The 20,797-nt window shown below is 36.9% G+C and overlaps 1 protein-coding gene across 1 annotated transcript in view; it reads left to right on the forward strand.

Annotated features, from left to right (window-relative positions):
- KCNQ1 (potassium voltage-gated channel subfamily Q member 1) overlaps positions 1-20,797 on the forward strand; it is a 456,225-nt gene that overhangs the window by 321,010 nt on the left and 114,418 nt on the right. The window contains exon 17 of the mRNA XM_058157948.1: positions 1,143-1,204. Coding sequence (XP_058013931.1) covers positions 1,143-1,204 — 62 coding nt within the window. The remainder of the gene's footprint in view (positions 1-1,142; positions 1,205-20,797) is intronic.

Raw genomic sequence — 20,797 nt, forward strand, 5'->3', positions numbered from 1 at the left:
CCCCAGGACTTCGCCAACTTCCTGACCTCCGAACCTTTCACCGCGAGCTTAAGACACATCTATTTATTTGCGCAGGACTGGACTAGATTTTAAATTCGAATTGGTTTTAATGGGGATTTTATTATTTTTATTATCATCATTTTAATTATTCGGCCAATTATAATAAGTTTTTTAATGGATGTTTTTATTTGTATTTATATGTATATTTTTATCTGGTTGTTAACCGCCCTGAGACCCTAGGGAGATAGGGCGGTATAAAAATACGAAAAATAAATAAATAAATAAATAAACATTCTATAATACCCATGAATGTATACTAACCTTTCATGGATGATGATAATGATCATCAATAAACACACCAACATACTTCAAGAGGTAAATCTCACTGTTATTCTGTATTTTGTTTCGGTGTTTTTGAATCAATCTTGACAATTTTAAGGACAGATAGAAGTGGTTTCCCATTGCTACATTCTGGGATGTTTTTCAGTTTCCCAGTCTAGGGCTGAGAGAATGTAAGTGGCTCAGAGTTACTCAGCAGTAACTTGTGTGCCTAAGAGAGATCTATCCTCAGAGACACCTAAGGCAGTGGTGATTCAGCTGATTCTATCTGGCTCGCGCAATCCAGTAGCGCCGGCGGTGGGAGGCTCCGCCCATCCGCCCAGATGTCATTACATCTTGTTTTTTACCCTCTGTGCATGCACAGAAGGCTCTGCTCTGCGCATGAGTGGAGGAGGCTCACATTTGCGAACCGATAGCGAAGGTAGGTGAATACCACCCATGACCTAAGGGTCTCTTTGCTCCTAGTCCAACACCTTAACCATACACCACATGGACTCTCACTCATGCTCTACTGTACTTGTCAGCTAAATTAGTGTTAAATTTAATTTAAATTTATTAAACTGAATGTACTAATTCTTCTGATTTAAAGCATAAAATGAACTTGAGTCCATTCAAGGCAAGGCTTGAATTGATGCTAATAAAGGAATAAAAAAAAAAAAACTACTGTTAATGTAATAAAATTACCCATCTGTCAGCAGGGTTCAATTAAGTAGCTCTGCTAGACTAGTTAAATGCAATCGCATGGCTTCATTCTATACTATTGTAACACTTGATATTCATCTAGAAGTGTCCTTTCTATGCAGAAAAAAATAAAGATCGAGGGACTAATACAGTTGGTGCCCGGCTGAACAGAGTTGAAGACAAGGTAGGCCTAAATTGGACTTTCAATAATAGTTGTATTTTACTGCATGACACAAGCATACCAGCACATTCTTTTCCTTCCTGATTATTAAAAAAAATGCAACCTAATTGTAAGGACATGAACATAGGTAAGAAATTTAACAAAGGCAAATTTGTAGAAAATAAAAATATAATTCCATATAAAGATTTCATTTCTAATGAATTGTTTGAAAATAGAATTGGAGAATATGAACTATAACATTTTGTAGTATCTACAAATGGAGATATATTGTTCAGTATGCTTAAATTGCTTGTGGTAGTCCCACAGATTCAAAGCATGTAAGGGGTATTAATTTAATAATTTAAATTAATTGAAATAGTTGTTTTTGTGCTATGCCCTATCTTCCTCGTCATAAAAGGGAAACGTAATATAAATATGCAGTATGTTATGGTACATTGAGCAATTAAAATGCAGTCTAAAGTCTGCAGTTATCCATATGCTCTAACATGTTTTAGCTTATTTAAACAATTTCTTCTGATTACAATGGGAAGAAAATTACATCACTGTAGAACTGACAGACAACTGAAAGAAAATCCTTCCCAAAAGGCTTGGCATTAAATATAAACAAGACAGAGAGAGAAAGAGAAAAGGATGGGAATTGCTAATAATTTATCCAAAACAGTAAATATTTTCCCATAATGAAACAACATAGTCACACAAGTGAAAGGAACCTGAAAGGATATAATAATTCTAGAAGAGCAGGTCCAGCTTTCTCATTTATTATGATCACTATTGAAACTCTGTTTTCTCTGCTTCTCTTTCCTTTTCTTTACACAAATGGACAGAGGAATAATTGCCAATTTGAATCTTATTCAGTAATGACAAGAGAGAATAAACTGAGAGGAGGAAGCTTCAAAGCTTTTTTTCTGGGAAATCTTTCTGGGTGAAGTAAATCTATTTTCTTAAAATGGATTGGATAAAGGTATCCCATATGCAGGCATCCTTAGGGATGTTGGAAGCTGCTCCATGGGTTGAACTGAATAGGGAAGTTGCTCACTGATTGCCACCTGGAAACCATTTTCAATGTATGGGTAATGCCATGTCAATTGATATGGTGCTCATAAATGGAATATCACTTAAATATAGCTTGAAATGTCTGAGAACTTTTTAAAAGGTATAACATTTCAATTTATTGACACCTATGCTGTTGTTGGCCAGATTCAACAACATATTGTTCACTTTGCCCCCTTTTTTTAGAGGTTTTTATAGATTTTGTATCATCATCTCTTCTATATGTAATATGTGATCAAATACATACATTTATTTTAAATATTTTAAGAGTCATCCAAGCAAGAATTTTGCTTTTTGCATCCTCATCTTTTTATAAGACCAATGCCTGCACATTGTTGTACATTTTGTATCATCATCTCTTCTACATGTAATATGAGATCAAAGACAAATGCACAGGAGAGGTTGATGTGCTAGCTGGTTTTTAGAGTAAGGTTGCTTTTGGATATGATTACATTTTGCTGCTCCATTTGCATATGAGTACATGCGTGTGGACTGTTGAGTCAAGCCATGACCTTTGGCAGCTGCATGAAAAGTCCATGTAGGTTTGGGGGCAATAATTCAGAAGTGGTTTGCTACTGTTTTCTTCCTAAGACTGAGAGGAGTGATAGGTCTTTTCCAATTGGTTTGATGAGTAAGGCAGGACTAAAAATGCCAATCTCCTGTTTTTCATCCTGGTATCTTTAACTACATCAAATTGGCTTGCTCTTTTGTATTTTTTTTTCCCATGATGTAAATGCTTACCTGCTAACTAAAATAATTGTCAGGAAGTTGTACAGTGCAAGGCTATTAGAATCATATTAAAGTGGTAAATACTTTCAACTAGTTTTATATCCAAACTGTACAAAGCTCAAGATATATTTAGAATAAATCTACAAATTCTATGATAACCAATCATCAAAATGAAAGTGGAAAATATTAAAAAGTAGTAGCAAATTAAATAAACACTAGTATTGCTGTCATTTATGAGCTGTTACTCTGCACACTAAATTTTGGTGGTGCAAGTAATAAAGAAGGCGATAAAGTCTGGAAAACTGAGCTGATTTGGTATCCTTTTAAATGATGCAAATCCTGTTTTGTCTAACATTATAGAGATAATCTGATAAAGACAGCAAATATTAAAGTTAAACCACATTCATTTTGTAAGAAATTTGCTTAAATGTCTGACATGGAGTAAAAATATCATGAAATTTAGGGGAAAAAATTAGTACCTTAGATACAGACCTTAAAGATAAAAAATTTTTTTTTTCCAGTTACATCCAGGATTTTTTTCTTGTAATCCATTAAACCATCTATAGTATCTTTTTAAAAAATAGTAAATCTAATTATAATTTTTAAATTCTCTTTTATATACAAAAGATAAAACTAAATATCCCATGTATGTTTCAGTTTGCCTTTGTGTGTGTTGCTGATTAATTTGAATGCTTTACAAGGCCAAGGTCTAAAAGGAATTTTATTCTCAATTAATCCTAGTCTATGGCATGCAGTTTGCTTCTGTTTATATTCTCCTTCCATTAAGAAGCAATTTTTTTTATATGTGCAAGCTTTTGCTTTAATATTTGCTTTACTCTGGAGGATCAATTGATACATTTTTATTCTTTTGTTTATTTCAGCTTTGCTTTTATTGAAAAAATTATTTTTATTTTATTTATTTCATATTTATTTTATGTAAACATTGTTAAAAACATTGATAATGGAAAGGCATTTTTAATGGTAGAAAGTAGAACAGAAATAAGTATGTGTTGTACACTGGTAGTACACATTTATGAATCAGTCTGATCTGTTAACTATTGTTCATAATCTTGGTTATAGTGCAATGGGCTTTATATAGGGTTTTTTTTTGTCCCCAGTAGTTCAATAACTACAAATGCTGCAAAATACGGTTGCACACACAGGACTGTGATTTTATGTCTCCAATATTAAAAGATCTGTAATTTTTTATAGAGGGATGGAATGAATAAAGAAACAAACAAACAAATAAATAATTGTTAGCTGTATCCCAGGCTCAATTCATGATATTGGCATTTATTTTTGAAATAGAAACGAGGGAGAATAGAATAGAATAGAATAGAACAGAATAGAATAGAATAGAATAGAATAGAATAGAATTAAATTATTATTATTATTATTATTATTATTATTATTATTATTATTATTATTATTATTATTATTATTATTATTATTATTATTATTATTATAGAATTTTTTATTTGCCAAGTGTGATTGGACACACAAGGAATTTGTCTTGTCTTGGTGCATATGCCCTCAGTGTATGTAAAAGAAAAGATACATTCATCAAGAATTCTAAGGTATAACACTTAATGATAGTCATAGGGTACAAATAAGCAATCAGGAAACAATCAACATCAATATAAATCGTAAGGATACAAGCAACAAAGTTACAGTCATGCAGTCATAAGTGGAAGGAAATGGGTGATGGGAACGATGAGAAGATTAATAAGTAGTGCAGATTTAGTAATAGTTTGACAGTGTTGAGGGAATTATTTGTTTAGCAGAGGAAAAAAACTGTTCTTATGTCTAGTTGTTCTGGTGTGCAGTGCTCTGTAGCGTCGTTTTGAGGGTAGGAGTTGAAACAGTTTATGTCCAGGATGCGAAGGGTCTGTAAATATTTTCACAGCCCTCTTTTTGACTCGTGCAGTATACAGGTCCTCAATGGAAGGCAGGCTGGTAGCAATTGTTATATTATATACATTATTATTATTATTATTATTATTATTATTATTATTATTATTATTATTATTATTATTATTATTATTATTATTATTATTTACATATCATTATATATCTGCATGATTATTAAGGATTGTCAGACTGTCCCTCTTTTGGGAATACCTCACTGTAGAGGTCTGTTTTTGGGAAATATACATGTAAGGCCTTTCTTTGTCATCATTCTCTAATTTTGAAATTATTCAAAATTTCAAAATGAAGTTTCGTTGCTAGTCTCAGGTAATCAGATAGAGAGTTAAGATACTTCTCTTTAGTCCTTTTAACTAGTTGTTTGACTTATAGGCCAATGCAAAACATGAACTAAGACAAAAAGGAAAAGGTTCATCAAAGACCTTATGGTCTTCAAAAAGACCATCGCTGGAAAGGCGTTGAGCTACTGTTGTTTAGTTAGCTAATTAGTTTAGAATATTTTCATATTTTTGAGCATATTTCTTTTTTATTTTATGCTTGTGGGGGGAGCTATGCCTAAAAAAGCTGCAACAGAGATTATCGAAAGGTTGGGAAAGGAAAACCTTGTTTTAGTTGTTCAAATAGTGTGACTCTGTGCAGGGAAGCAGGTTAGCAGTGACTTGTAGCTTTTTTATTTAACATTTGGAGTTATGCCAAGAAGTGTTAGGTTTCATATATAAAAAGCAGCCTGTATTCATTCAGGAAGTAACCAGGCTTCGTACAAGAAGTCTGCAGGGAAGAAGTTAACAAAGCTCTTTCAACAATTAAGCCAATTTTATTTTCCCAAGTTTTTAAATCCTGATATTTAACCCAGCTCATTCCTGACAAAAAACAAAAGAAACAAGATAAATTCTTGTAGGAACATTGGCTGAAGTTTATTGTAAATATTTTTTTTTAATTTGTGAGGGCAGTATGGAACGAGAAAGTCCTTTCAGATAATACTTTTATTTGTGTAGTTTTTAGATGGATTCTTAGAGGTGATCTCTCATTTGGAAACATTTTGTTTTCTCATTGATTATTTCACCTTGATTTTCTTATCAAAGAACGAGACAAAGATGGCATAATTGTGTACTGCTTTTGATTAATAATGCTTAGAGCTCTTCCTCTGGAAACAATATAAGTTACTACCTATTTTAAACATTTGAAAGTGGTAATTCATTTGAGTTCTGTAGTAACAAATTCCAGAGACAAATGACTATTGGTTGCACTGTAAAAAAAAAATTCACGATAATTTAAAGATTAGTAAACCTATTCTGACCTAGGTTCTCATAGACTTGAAATGAATACTTCATCTGATAAATGTACAATTACTCCCAGTTTTATATTTACATTGAGATGGCTTGGAGTACACGAGGAAGAATTCTGGAAATAATAAAATGCAGAGTACAAATAATAATTTGAAATAGGTAGAAAGTTCTGCCTCTCATAAGAGAGAGACCTTTTGGTGTCCTCCTGCACTGTCATTCTGCACAATTGTTCAAAACAGTCTGGATCCAATAAATTCACTGTTTCTACTGTGTATAAAAATGAGATAGTATCAATGGTGGGTTTCAAAAAATTTTACTACCGGTTCTGTGGGTGTGGCTTGGTGGGTGTGGTATGACTTGGAGGGCGTGGCTTGGTGGGCATGGCAGGGGAAGGATACTGTAAAATCTCCATTCCCACCCTACTCCAGGGTAAGGATACTGCAAAATCCCCATTTCCTCCCGATCAACTGGGATTTGGGAGGCAGAGAATAGATGGGGGTGGGGCCTGTCAGAATTTTTTACTACTGGTTCTCCGAACTACTCAAAATTTCCGCTACTACCAGAACTGGTCAGAACCTGCTGAAACCCACCTCTGGATAGTATATTGTAATGGACTACTGTGGATTAAAATCCATCTGTTTATGTTTTCTTTTGTTTCTTAACACCTTTGTATCATATATAATATCAAAAAAGTTAGCGTCTGATATAAGTGACTAATACTTTCAAACAGGTGCATATTATTGTTGTACAATAAAGCTACTTTTGTCAACTTTTACTTTGAGCAAAAGAAAGAACAAGAGAGTGGGAGGAGAAAAATCACTCTTAATTTTAAATTAGGTAAAAGCTCTCAGCAACGTCAAATAGTATCATATAATTCTCTTTCAGGTTACAATAGGCTATTGTTCAAGATTAGCACCCACAGTTAGTTTCAGATCTATTTCTAAAAACTTGCTTGATTTATAATGACATTGTTGGCAGCTGGCTTCAGCAGCATTTTACAGTATGCATAGTCAGCACTTCTAATGTTTATATCAAAGTCATATAATCCGGTTCTTTATGTTTTTCCACTCAGTCAGTGGACTTGCTTTTTATATAGCTATGTGCAAGTTAACCCTTTAGCTCGGTAACCTGGCACCCTTCAAAAGAGAGGAACTACAGTCCAGCACCCCTGAAGGATGCCAGGTGCGGGACTCTCCGCTATTTTATGACACAGTATGATGGGAGAACTTTTAAATCAAGAGTTTCTTGTTAGGAAAAAGAAAAGGACAAGCAGAGTATCCTTCCCTCCATGTTCTTCAGATGGACTTCAACTCCCATAATTCCCAGCCAGCCAGGCCACATCAATTTTGGGAGAAAGCAACTAGGTGAAGTAAATAATGGAAGCATGCATCAAAGAATTTTTTTTTCTTCTGTAGAAAGTTTGCTTTGGAGTCTGTTAACAGATAGGACACAGTGGCTCAGGGGCTAGGACGTTGAGCTTGTCGATCGTAAGGTCGGCAGCTCAGCGGTTCGAATCCCTAGTGCTGCCGTGTAATGGGGTGAGCTCCCGTTACTTGTCCCAGCTTCTGCCAACCTAGCAGTTTCGAAAGCATGTAAAAATGCAAGTAGAAAAAATAGAGACCACCTTTGGTTCCGTGCGCCTTTGGTGTTGAGTCATGCCAGCCACATAATTATGGAGACGTCTTCGGACAGCACTGGCTCTTCGGCTTTGAAACGGAGATGAGCACCGTCCCCTAGAGTCAGCAATGACTAGCATGTATCTGCGAGGGGAATCTTTACCTTTACCTTTTAACAGATAAGAGTTTTGCAAGTAGGCAGATAGTCTTTCCGTTTTCATTTGTATTGTGCATTTGTTACATATCTGTGTCCTCATCTCAACACCTCCCCCAACTTATCCATTGCCTTCTTTTCATCAGAACTTCAGAATAAATGCAATTTGTTAATCATGCAGCACAATGTTTGAATAAGAGATAAGTAGTGATTATTAGGATTTATCCCCCCTCCCAAAAAAAAGAATCAGTTTGTGTAGTTATCTGCTATATCATTATTGTATGTTATTTGCTGCATCTGGTAAGATTTAATGGATAGCAGATAGCAAATCATCTTGTAATCCAGATTTGTGAATTCTCAGCAAAATTTAGTTCTAGTGAGCAAGGGTTCCCAAAGCAATTTTGTTCTAGCTTTTTAGATATGACATGTATTGGGTAATAAAAATAGTATTTGAGAGTACAATATTTGTCTCCGTATCCAGAGAATAACCAAACATAGTTTGCCAGTTGAAGCAGTCTGAATTTCAGCCTCTCTTGTAGCAGAAATGCAATTGGTCCTAGGGCAGATTGCTTTGGGAACTGAAAGGAACAGGATGATCCACATGTGACTATGTTCAAAGTAGCTATTTAATCTCCAGCCTTCTAGCTTCTAATACCTCTTTTAAGACATGTTTGAGTAAGACTGTTTTGATCAAGTTATTGTCTCTCACTCTTTCTGTACTGCAAAAGGGAACAGTGTAAAGACTGTAGACCATTTTTAAAAAAGAAAAGAAGATGTATAATTAATAATAATCTAAGCACAATGATGTTCTTTGGGATTGAATTCAGTTTTTACAAAATATTTTTGCGATAGGGAATGTGTAAAAGCTATTCAATAATATTACAACAATGTTTCCAGGGCTGATAATAAAATGAGCCAAACAATGGTAGCTATGGAGCAGGAATGGAGAGCTTTTTTTTAGAAGTCTTTATATAGGCCATACTATACAGTACAGTACCTGGATGTTTTTCAATTTCTTTTAGCTTTTCTTCAGACCAAATAGTGAAAAGTCAGGGGGAAAAGCAGGACAAAATGATGGCAGATATATATCTATAAGTCATTCATGTACCTGTTGCATTCTACAGTGTAGTAAGAGAAATCACAACTTAGGTATTTGATGTTTGTTGGGTTTTTTATGGGTTTCCCCCCTATTTTTGTAACTACAGGTTTGAGTAACTAATATTCTAACTATGTATAGCATACATACCTTTTGCTTGATGACAGTATAAGGTCTTGGCTAACTAATTTAGGTAATCGTCCAGGGGGTGGGTTCCAAATCCCGTCACTACCATTTTGTGAATGTGCAGGGGGGCTTCTGCGCATGCGCAGAAGCGTCTGGGCAGATGGGTGGAGCCTCCCACCACCGCCATTACCAGTTCACCCGATCCAGTGCGAACCGGCAGCAACCCACCACTATAATCATCACTTAATCAAAATCAAACTACATAAATATACTCAAAAGGAAGAGAACCTCAATAATATAAAAATGCCCATGTATTTCTGTGTTTCGAAGAGAGGGTTTAGAAATTTGTTTCCCCCACTGAAACTTTTACTTTGAGTGGAAGCAATGATTAAAAAAGCAATTTAAGAGTGATAAAGTGTATTCCAAGTGGAGCAATGTATCTTTTATTTTCAATTTAATTAAGGTGGACTTTGAGACACAACTTTTATTCCTGCAGACAGTTACGTTGCCTACAGTTCACATGTGTAGAGCCAGCTTGTTGTTTTTATGGGATAGCGACAAAGAAAACAAAACTGAGTACTTTAAACATTTAAGTATTATACAGCAAAGGATTGGTAACAGCCTATGGAAGAATTATGCATTATTTTTAGCTAATGAGATTACTGACCAAAAACAGTCAAAGTTTAAAGTTCTCAGCAACTGCTACAGGCGGCGTATTTTATTTTGTGATAAATCTATTACAGCTCAAGAAATGTGGGGGTGAGGGGGAGAATCTTGCTGTTTTGCAAAACATTTTAACTGAACACTAATCCTCAAACTGCTACAGTTATTGTGGTATGTTTTATATTAGATAAGAGAATGCTAAAACAAGATGAAGTTATATCATAAATGTGGTGGATCAGATAAAATTAACTGAAGTGTCTGAGACATTTGAAAATGCCTGAGGGGAGCTTTCTATGATCTGTGCATATTTTTGAGATTAATGATAAAATGTTTAAAAGATTCATAGCCAAGTTAAATTTAACTAGCTAAATAATTATCAACAGAAGTGCAATCTACAGATTGAAAAACTCCTACGAAATATTTTTTTTCATTTTCTTTCTTTCTTAATTTTTGTATAAAAAAGGGGAACTTGTCCAAGAAAGGAAAAATTTTAAGAGCAGTTTTTACTTACAAAGAAGCAAGGGTATAAAGTAGTTTGTAATCCAGATTTTTAAAATGTACATATTTTGCATTGTAACATGTATGAATTCCCCTAATACAAGTGAAAATGAGAAGTCATCCTTCTACGTTAGCACATTTTTTTAAGCCTAACATTTGCCTTAATAGAAACAAATAATCTAAACCTTGAACAGTCTGCTTGTCTAATGCTACTATAAAATGCCTCGGTAGATGAAATTGATTTCCTAAACAAAGAAAATAAAGATACTTCAGAGCTATATGGAGGAAATAGGCAATTATTAACAGGAATCATTGTTGTTCTTGGTAAAGTGGCAAACACGAGATTACAAAACCTTAGTTGCAGTAATAGTAGAGGATAAATCTAGGGAACAAAATACATGGCCACATCTTAAACTAGTAGATAAGTTTATAGAAATGTTTTGAAGGCAAATAAATGGGACAAATCCCTATCTAAGGCAAGATTAAAGAATAGATTTGCTGATTAAAGTTGTTGTTTATATGTACTTTTAAGAGTACACCTCAATAGGATTATCTTCTATAATCATATATTACAGATTTGGGATGATCAGATTTGTAAATGAAGTTTCTAGCCCAATTTGTACACATTCATTAATTGTTTAAGGTAAAGATCAAATATTTCATTAGCCTTTATGGGTTGTGAGGTTTATCAAAAGAGGACACCTAAGGCTTGAAAAGACATTTATAAGTATCAACTTTTTAATCTAAAATATAATAATCTTTATAAAAATATTTATAATCTAAAATAAGATATCTGAAAGTGAAAGCCCAGACACTTGGACTGAGAATGAATTATTTCAAATTTACATGCCCAGTACATTCTATTACTGGATGAACAAGGAGTAAACATCATATAAATCCATTCCAACTGGCTAAGCTAATTAAACAATGTCACAGGGAGCAGACAGAGTTCACAAGGGTCAGTTACTGGCCCAAATTCTTTCTGGCCCAAACGCAGCAATGGCCAGTTAAACCTTTATTATAAAAGCAAATTCTGCTTCCTAAGTTTCTGTGAGCTTTCCAGCCCACAAAAAATTAAAAGAGGGGTTGGGCTCTAACAGATGCTTTGTCAGAAACAGTTCGTTCAGACAGGATAAAAACCTGGATGGAGTACACAATACATTTTAATTGGAAAAAAAATATTACGCAGAAGGATCTGATATCCTCTTCTTACAAAAAAATGAACGATTCCCTCAGGCATTTTGCTTTGCCAAGGGATTGTTCTATAAAAATGAGAAAAGTGCCGTGCAGTCTTTTGTTTATTTTTCTTTCTGACAAAGCAGCCGTCTGAGGTTGCCTCTCTATTCTTTCAATATAATTGTCCTGAGCCCTCCTTTTTTTATGTCTTCTAAATCATCCTTGTTCTATTAATGCTACATGTGATTTGGTTTCAAACAGATTGCTGCTACTAGATATTTTCAGAAGAATAACCTAACTTTTTTTTTTAATGTCAAATCTTCCAAGTTAATCAAAATTGGGTCAGCCTACGTTATACAATGCCCAGCGAGGCGGGAATAATACCAAGTTGATCTTGGCTGATCTTGAAAAGCTGAACAGGGGCACACCAGATTACTACTTGGATGGGAAACTATAAGGAAATACCAGGGCTGTACCCCAGACTGGACATTAGACAAATATTCCAAAAGAAGACAATGACAAATCCTTCTATATCGTTGCCAAGAAAACTACATGGAGATATCCATCTCCTTGAACTGATCAGGAAAGAGTTTCAGCTCTATGGTCAGTTCCAAAGAGAATTCCTCACTTTTTACCATTATACCCTCTGCCAGGGGTCATCAACTTTCTTCCGCAAATGGTCAGAGACTATGTCTGGGGGTGAACGGTGGGCTACTTCTCTCTCTCTCTCCCTCTCCCTCTCTCTCCCTCTCTCTCAGGCAATAAACTGGTCCAATGGTGGGTTTCAAATTTTTTTACTACCGGTTCTGTGGGTGTGGCTTGGTGGGCGTGGCAGGGGAAGGATACTGTAAAATCTCCATTCTCACCCCACTCCAGGGGAAGGATACTATAAAATCCACATTTCCTCCCTTCAGCTGGGACTTGGGAGGCAGAGAATAGATGGGGGCGGGGCCAATCAGAATTTTTACTACTGGTTCTCTGAACTACTCGAAATTTCCGCTACCGGTTCCCCAGAACTGATCAGAACCTGCTGAAACCCACCTCTGAACTGGTCTTTGGGAGGACTCATTGAGGCAAACCATAGATGTGTAAATGGTCAGTTAAGAGGCAGCTTAGCCCACAGAAGCAATGGGGGCATGGCAAAGAATGGACCCTTCCTGGTTTCTTGGACTGTAAAAGCAAGTGAAGAGATGTACTTTCAGATCTGCAAGATTCTATTAATTTATTAATTAATTTATAATATAATATATATATATATAATATATAGTATATATTATATATATATAATTTATTTATTTATTTATTTATTTGCAAGATTCTGTTAATATTGTTAACCTTACAATAAAATTAGATCTAGTACTTCTGAGTGTACTTCTTGTCTGTACAAAACTTGCGGGGCTGATAGTTGGCAAGATTGAGAAGCACTGAATTATGCCAATTGGTTACTGTTCTGTCCTATTTTTTCTGTATATTGTTTACTCTTTTCTTGAGCTTTTAAGGCAACAGAAGCAAGGAGTTCTATTACTGGTAATTCCTTGTACCTGTCATAGGCCTCTTGGTCTGTGTCAGGCGGCACATTTCCTTAGTTAAGTGTTATTGACCATACATATCATTATTCAGAAATGGGTGCCTCTCTCTCTAACTGGCTAGATAACATCTTCAAAGAATGGGATCTGAATTGGAACTAAAATGCCAAAGGAAAACAAGGAGATAACAGCAAACCTTACCGCACTATCTTGCTTTAGGTAAGTTTTAGAGCAAACTGGTTATGGAAAACTGCAGGGTTCTTTCCTGTTTCCTAAATTCCAAATTAGCTCTTCAAACAGGCAGCTATTAAGAGATGGTTTTCAGCTCCCTTTCATGTGTTTTAATGTTCATGAGTGGTGAATACGTTTGAAATAGATTTTCTTGCCTAATTAATCCTTCCTTGGTTAAAGTCACTGACGGTTAAAGAACTTCCGCTAGAATCACTTTTGAAGGCTATTGAAAAACAAATCTAGCAGTTACTTACGGAGGATTGTTGCCAGCAAAACTGTCCTCAAAACACAAGTGCTCTTAGTTCAGCAGTGGGGGGGAGGGGGGGAGCTTTTGATCCAACAGAGGTTTTCCTCTGACAGATTTGCCTCCTTCTCCCCCTGTAGCCTCCTATTTCTTCCAAAAAATCTGTACTAGCAGAACAACCAGGGGTAAAGGTAATCACTGAAAATGGCTTCAAAGCAAACTTTGCCAAAAATGTTCAAAAAAGCTCTTACTCTGAGTGCTCCCTAAAGGTTTCGGCCCAGTTTGTGCTCTCCTTGAAAGAGAGGCTCAGCTGCCACTGGAAACATAGGAGGCAGCTGTGGCAAAGAGCACTTTTGTACAGTTATCCCGAAGAAAGCACAGCAACCTTTCTTGAGACAGTCAGATCTTGCATTCATGCCTTTGGTTGCAACCTATCTTGACTACAATAATGTGCTCTCCGTGAGCTTAGTCTTGAAAAGAGTCTGGAAATTGTATTTGTTCCAAAACATACCAGCTCAGCTATTAATTGCTACAAGGTGCAAGGATCATAAAATGCATTGTACTGAAAATTTTGCACCGCTTTCTGGTTCCTTTTTTTCTTTCTTTCTTCAGTTGTGTCCAATTCTTGAAGATAGCTTGAAGAAGGTTTTTTTGGCAAGGTTTTGCCATTGCCTGCTTCCTGTGCCTGAGAGGGAATGACTGGCCCAAAGTCACCCAGCTGGCTTTGTGTCTTAAGATGGGACTTGAACTCATCCTCTCTTAAGTTTCTAGACTGATGCCTTAACTACTACACAAAATTGGCTTTACAATATAAAGTGGTTGGCAATGAGTATCAATGTCCTAAAAATGGTTTAGCACTGGGCTGTCTGAAGGTCTCTTTCTATTTCAAAATTGCCCTGTTGTTGAACTCTGCAGGAAAGGTGTTTCTAAGGACGACACAGCTTTCAGAATTCTACCTTTCTGAGATAGCAGTACACAAGAGAGAACTCTGTCCTCCTGCATTGCTCCCTTGCTATGAAATGTACTTTCGCTGTAGTTTTGTTTGGCCCACACACTGCAAATTCGGAACAAAAAAAAATTGTAAATAAGTATGTCTTTCCATAAGGTTTTTATTTTATTTTAAACTTTTTATGTTTATGAGTCTGTGTGTGTGTGTGTGTGTATGTGTAGGGAGGGAGGGAGGGAGAGGGGGAGAGAGAGAGAGAAGAATCCACAGCCTCCCAGTTTCTAACCTGATGACTTAAGCACTACCCCAAACTGGATCTCTTTAAATGTGGAATTTTGTAACTGTTTAATTGTTAAATGAATCAGATTTCAACTTTTAAGTTAAATTTAATGTGCCTTTTAAACTGGTGTCCTGCGGCATAAATCAATGCCTTTTAAAATGAGGATTTGAGTGAAAACTATAAAGATTCCAGGAATAAGTAGAGAAAAATAATGGAGAAAATGAAAGAAAGAAAGTATTTAAAAGTTCCTCAGCTCTGGCTATAGAGGAAGGCTTGCAGAGCTAGAAGAAGGATCAATCTAGAATCCCTATATACCACAAGCAAACTAATCTAACCTCCCTTGAATTCCATTGACCCTTATCTAACTCCTAGCAGGTGTTAACCCGTTAGTTGAGAATATTCCTGTGCATAGGCAGGAGTAGCAATAAATCAGTTTAATTAGACCTTCATGTGTAGACCTAATCATTCTGGCCTGACACTAGCCCTTTTAATTTATTTGTTTTTACTGTGTTCAGCATTATCTAGTTAATTTTTCCAGTCATGACCTATTGGAACACTGCTGTATTAGCTTCTGCCAAAAGAGGGATATGTTTTTTTTACAATCAATCACTTACTTGTTTATTAATGAGTGTGATTTGGAGAGCGTAATTAGACATTTTTTGCTTATTTGGAGAGTGCACTGAGCTTCTAAGACCACTTCAGAATAAAGTTATTACTCTTGGGCCTCTTCCCATGAATAAACCTTATTAAGAAACAAACTCCTTAATAAGGGTAATACTCAACGTATGACCACAATTGAGCCCAAAATGTCTCTTGTTAAGTGAAATATTTGTTAAGTGAATTTTGTCCCAATTTACGACCTTTCTTGTCACAGTTGTTAAGTGAATCACTGCAGTTGTTAATTTAGTAACATGGTTGTTAAGTAAATCTGGTTTCCTCATAGACTTTGCTGGTGAGAAGGTCACAAAAAGGGATCACATGACCCCAGGACACTGCAACCATCATATAAATATGAGTTAGTTATGTAGCTGATTCTTTAAAAGACACAGAACATCCGTCTTTATTCCTATCATGTACATGCAGCTCATGATTTTTTTCCTTCTAACTCTTGACTGCATTTTCAGGCAACAGCACTAACTCTTAAACCACCTAGGTCAGTGATGGCTAACCTTTTTGCCATTGCATGCCAGAAGCGGGGGGAGCGGGGTGTGTCGCGCGCCTGTGCCCACACCAATAATCCTATGCGCCCCACTCCCCCACACATGTGCGTCCGCCCCTCCCTGTGCTCTCCCCACTTTGGCACGTGATGGCAAGGTGGGCACGGTAGGCCCGTTTTTCGCCCTCCCCAGGCTCCAGAGCCTTTCTAGGCACCTGAGGAGGACGAAAATGCCTTGTTTTCCAACTTCCAGTGGGACCAGAAAGCCCGTTTTTTGCTGTCCCCAGGCTCCACAGCCTTTCTAAGAGCTTGGGGAGGGTAAAAGCGGCCTTCCCCCCCACTCCGGAGGCCCTCCGGAGGCAGGAAACAGTCTGTTTCCCTACTTCTGGTGGGCCCAGAAGGCCCGAAAATCAGCTGGTCGGTGCGTGCATGTGTGCCAGAGCTGAGCTCACATGCCCACCAATATGGCTTCGCATACCACCTGTGGCCATAGATTCGCCATCATGGACCTAGGTAGTCAGAGAGAAGTATGTGAACCAGAAAAAACAGAATTCTAGCTTCTACTTGAATTATTACAATTGAGCCCAAAATTTCTGTCATTAAGTGAGACCTTTATTAAGTGATTGTTGCCTCATTTCAGAACCTTTCTTGCACAGTCATTAAGTGAATCACTGAAGTTGTCAAGTTAGTAATATAGTTGATTAATGAATCTGGTTTCCCCATTGACTTTGCTTGTCAGAAGGGTGCAAAAGGTGATCACATGACCTCAGGACACTTCAACCATCACATAAATATGAATCAGTTACCAAGCATCTGAATTCTGATCATGTGACCATGGGGATGCTGCAACAGTCATAAATGTGAAAAACGGTCATAAGTCATTTTTTTCAGTGCCATTGTAACTTTGAACAGTCATTAACTGTTGTAACTCAAGGACTACTTGTGTTTACAAAAATCATTATTGTGGGACAATTATGAATTTTCTCTGTCTTCCAAAATGCTATTTGCCAGAAGCATGTCATGAAACCCTACAAGAATTTAGAAAATATGCACTACTCTAAGAGAAGGAAAATCTGGAGATCTGACAAATACTCTAGCTGTAGATACCTAGAAAAAATATTTGGTATCTGTACTGCAGATTTGCAAAATTCCACATCTTAAAGAAGGCAATTTTGAATGTTATCCAAGTTGTCACTTTTGCAACAGAGTATAGATTTCCACATATGTGTCAAATCTATACCCTCCCTAGCGAAACAATATCCTGTGAAAGAAAAAAATTAGAATGTAAGCATCCAGTTCCTTACAAAAGTTTTAATTTCAAGTTTCCAAGATTAAATAAAATTTGGTTTATCATGCATTGCAAAATGAAACCCATAACAATTGTGCAAGTGATTTAAATCAGTTAGGATCTATGTAAGAAGGAGGGGGGGGATCACTGTTGGTTGGTGTGAAAAAGAAAAGGATTGGTTTCTGAAATAATCATGAATTATATCAGATAATCTAAAAACAAGGCCAGAGTAGTGTGCCGGAACAGACTGCTTAGAAAAATTGCAGGCACTCGTGCAGCCTCCTTTTCTTTCCTTTGAGCCTCAGCAGACAGAGTTGCCAATAAAGCTGCAACCTTGAAATAGGTGTGGGAGGAGAGAGGTTTTCTCTCAGCAGCCCCAAGCAAACAGTGTAAAGTAGCCAAATAAAAAAAGGCCTTTTTCCTTCAAAGGGAGTCAGTGGTCAAGAGGAAGGACAGAGGCAACTGCGAGTATAAAAGCACAATGTGGAAAGCTATAAGCATTCTACATATGCTGGCCAGTTAACAAAGAAGAAAAAAACAAAGAAATTCCAAAGAGACGAATTAAGGCAGAACAGTGTATATACAAAAGGGGGGGAAAATCAATGCTGTGTAATATTATTATACAGTGTAGTATAGTAATAATAATGAAAGTGATCATTAGTACTATCACTAAAATTGTGCCTGAAATTTTGCAATTGCAAGCAACTGGTCAAGGGAGAATTGTTTTCAAATTGATAAGCTTGATGTAGCAGTAATTTACTCAAGGCCTTGGGAGGTAATGGCAGGTTTTATATCTGATCTACAGCTCCTGTAGAAGGCTTTGAAGGGTTCAGGGGTATGTAAACAAGATATTATTCCAAACATTCATGAACATCCACTGCAAGTTGCCAAGGTTGGAGACCACCTGATCCATTGCCCAATTAAACTTTTGAATAAGCTGCTAGGTATTGGTCCCTTCAAATGTTCAAAAGGATATTGATGTGTCATTCCTTAAGTTATCTATTGGATTTATATTCCCTCTTTCACCAATAATTGGTTTATAAGATAACCTACAAAGATTACTCACAAAAACCAAAACCATTCAAAACCATCACTAAAACATTCTGGTAAAAGTACACTACTGTGTACACTACTGTAACAGCACTCATTCAGATTAGTGGTCAAATCAGTTTATATACAAAAGGACCTACAAGAGAAGGAGAGATTTGTCTTAAAACTATGTAATTTGAAAGCAAGGAAAGCAATAGTCAATTAGAAATAAATCCATCCTAAGAAATATTAGAGGTCTGCACAAAGTGAAAAATAACACAGAACTCATAACTGTGGTTCCAAGGTTTGAGTGGGTCATTATCCAGCCTATCTGAAACCCCATATCATTTTTCTGGTCCAGATTTTATCCAAGAAAAAAAATACACAGAGGATTCCTATGGAGTCTATAGGGCCGTGATGGCGAACCTATGGCATGTGTGGCAGAGGTGGCATGCAGCGCCCTCTCTGATGGCACATGAGCAGTTGCCCCACTTCAGCTCTGCTGCGCATGCACGCACACCTCATGCCAGCCAGCTGGTCTTCAGGTCTCTGCTGCGCATGCAAGAGGGGCAGAGTGCATGCAGGGGGACCACATGTGCATGTGGGGGGGGCAGGGCATATGTGGGTGGGGCGCATGCACGGGGAGCAGGGTGCATACCTGTTGCAGGACCCATGCAACAGGGCAGGGCGCATGCACGGGGGCGTGCGCACATGCAGGGGGGCATATGTAGGGTATCATGTGCACATGCACAGTGTGGGATGCATGCACAGCGCTGCACGCACATTGCATTTTGGGGGTTCGGGTGCGTGGCGTGCATTCGCACACAAACACACACACATGCTTTGGGCACTCAGTCCAGAAAAGGTTAGCCATCACTGCTATAGGGCAAGACAAGTGCATTTTGCTCCTCTCTCCGTTCTTCTGCCACATGATCTGTGTACCATTTTCTCTCCAATCTTTCCCAAGGCTTTCTCTTCTCAGTAGCTGCCACACTTTCCAACAAACTGGGATAGGAAGAAGTTGTGGATTGATGTGAATATTATTTTTTCATATTTCATATTTTTTTTTATACCGCCCTATCTCCCTAGGGACATTGTTGCACAATGCAATCTGTTCCACGTAAAGCTGCCTTTTGTAAGTGACTGGTGGTGATTTTGTCATTGCCAATGGGGTTCAAGTGATGTTCTTGATGTTTCAGGATTGCACCCAAAGTGCCTATTACTATTGTTACTATCTTTGCACAGTTGTTCTACTTATTTGCAGGTCTTTGTATATTGTGATTTCATCCAGTTCTCTCTCTTCTCTTTCTCTTCTATTCTGCAATATCCAAGTACTGCCACATCCACTATCCAGCTTAGACTTGCTTTGTTGACTTGCTATCAATTTATATTTCAGTCACCTTCTCTCAAGGCTAAGTTTACCCAACTCTTTTTTCATAGATTTTACTTTTTGTTGTCCCTTGATCATCTTTGTTGTCCTTCTTGGAACTTGCTCCAGTTTTTCTGAATCCTTCTTCAAGTATCATGCTCAGCACCAGCTCAGTTTTCTAGAAGTCTGATGAAAGCAGAATAGATATACTCTGTTAATTTGGAAATTATATTTACATAAATATAGCCTGAATTCTTTGAAACCAGAATCATACTGCTATTCATCTTCAATTCATAGTCAACTTCTATTCTATAGTCAACCTTTTTTTTTTTTTACAAATAACAGTTATCAAATCAAGTCCCACAAATCCTATACTTCTCAGATTGTTTTTTGTTTCCTATATAAATAATTTAGCACTCATCTATTAAATTTCACTTGGTTACTTTCATCCCTTTTCACCAACCTTTCCAAATTGGTTTGAATTTTAGGGTATTACATATCCCAACCAATTTTGTATCATCTTCAAATTTTATAAATACTCTCTTGTCCAAAATGTTAGACATTATTGAAGAGAGAGAACTGAACAAATCCTTCTGGCACTCACGTTGTAACTCTCTCTGGTATGATGAGGAACCATTTATTATTCTGTCTTCTTGCATATTGTATACTTTCCAAAAATCATTACCTCAGTACATTAACATTGCCAGGACATATATGGTTCTGCATTGACCATAACAACCACTCCGTTTCTGGGAAGCTCTTTGAATTTTCTTTTTTCTTTTTCGTTCATTTATATTCCACATTTCAGAGATGTAACAAAATGATTTAAAAATAAGAGGATGCAATTCAGTGGTGAAATTGAGCCGGTTCGATCCAGCTTGGGCAAACTGGTAGCGCCGGTTGCGGGAGGCTCCACCCAGCTGCCCGGATGTCATCACATCCTGCTTTTGAACCTCTGCGCATGCGCAGAAGGCTCTGTGCATGTGTGGAGGAGGCGTGCACGAGCGTAGCGCAAGTGTGTACACGCACGCTCACATTTGCAAACCGGTAGTGAAGGTAAGTAAATTTCACCCCTGATGCAACTCAATCAAATATACATATCCAAAATTAAAGAAATTGAGCCAAAACTTGAGGTTGCTGAGAGGAGATCACAGACAGACTTTCTTGTCTTCTCAAGAAAGGCTCCTCATATAATTTTAAAGAAAAA

Source organism: Ahaetulla prasina, chromosome 1 (genome assembly GCF_028640845.1).
Source record: "Ahaetulla prasina isolate Xishuangbanna chromosome 1, ASM2864084v1, whole genome shotgun sequence".
Lineage (NCBI taxonomy): Eukaryota > Metazoa > Chordata > Lepidosauria > Squamata > Colubridae > Ahaetulla > Ahaetulla prasina.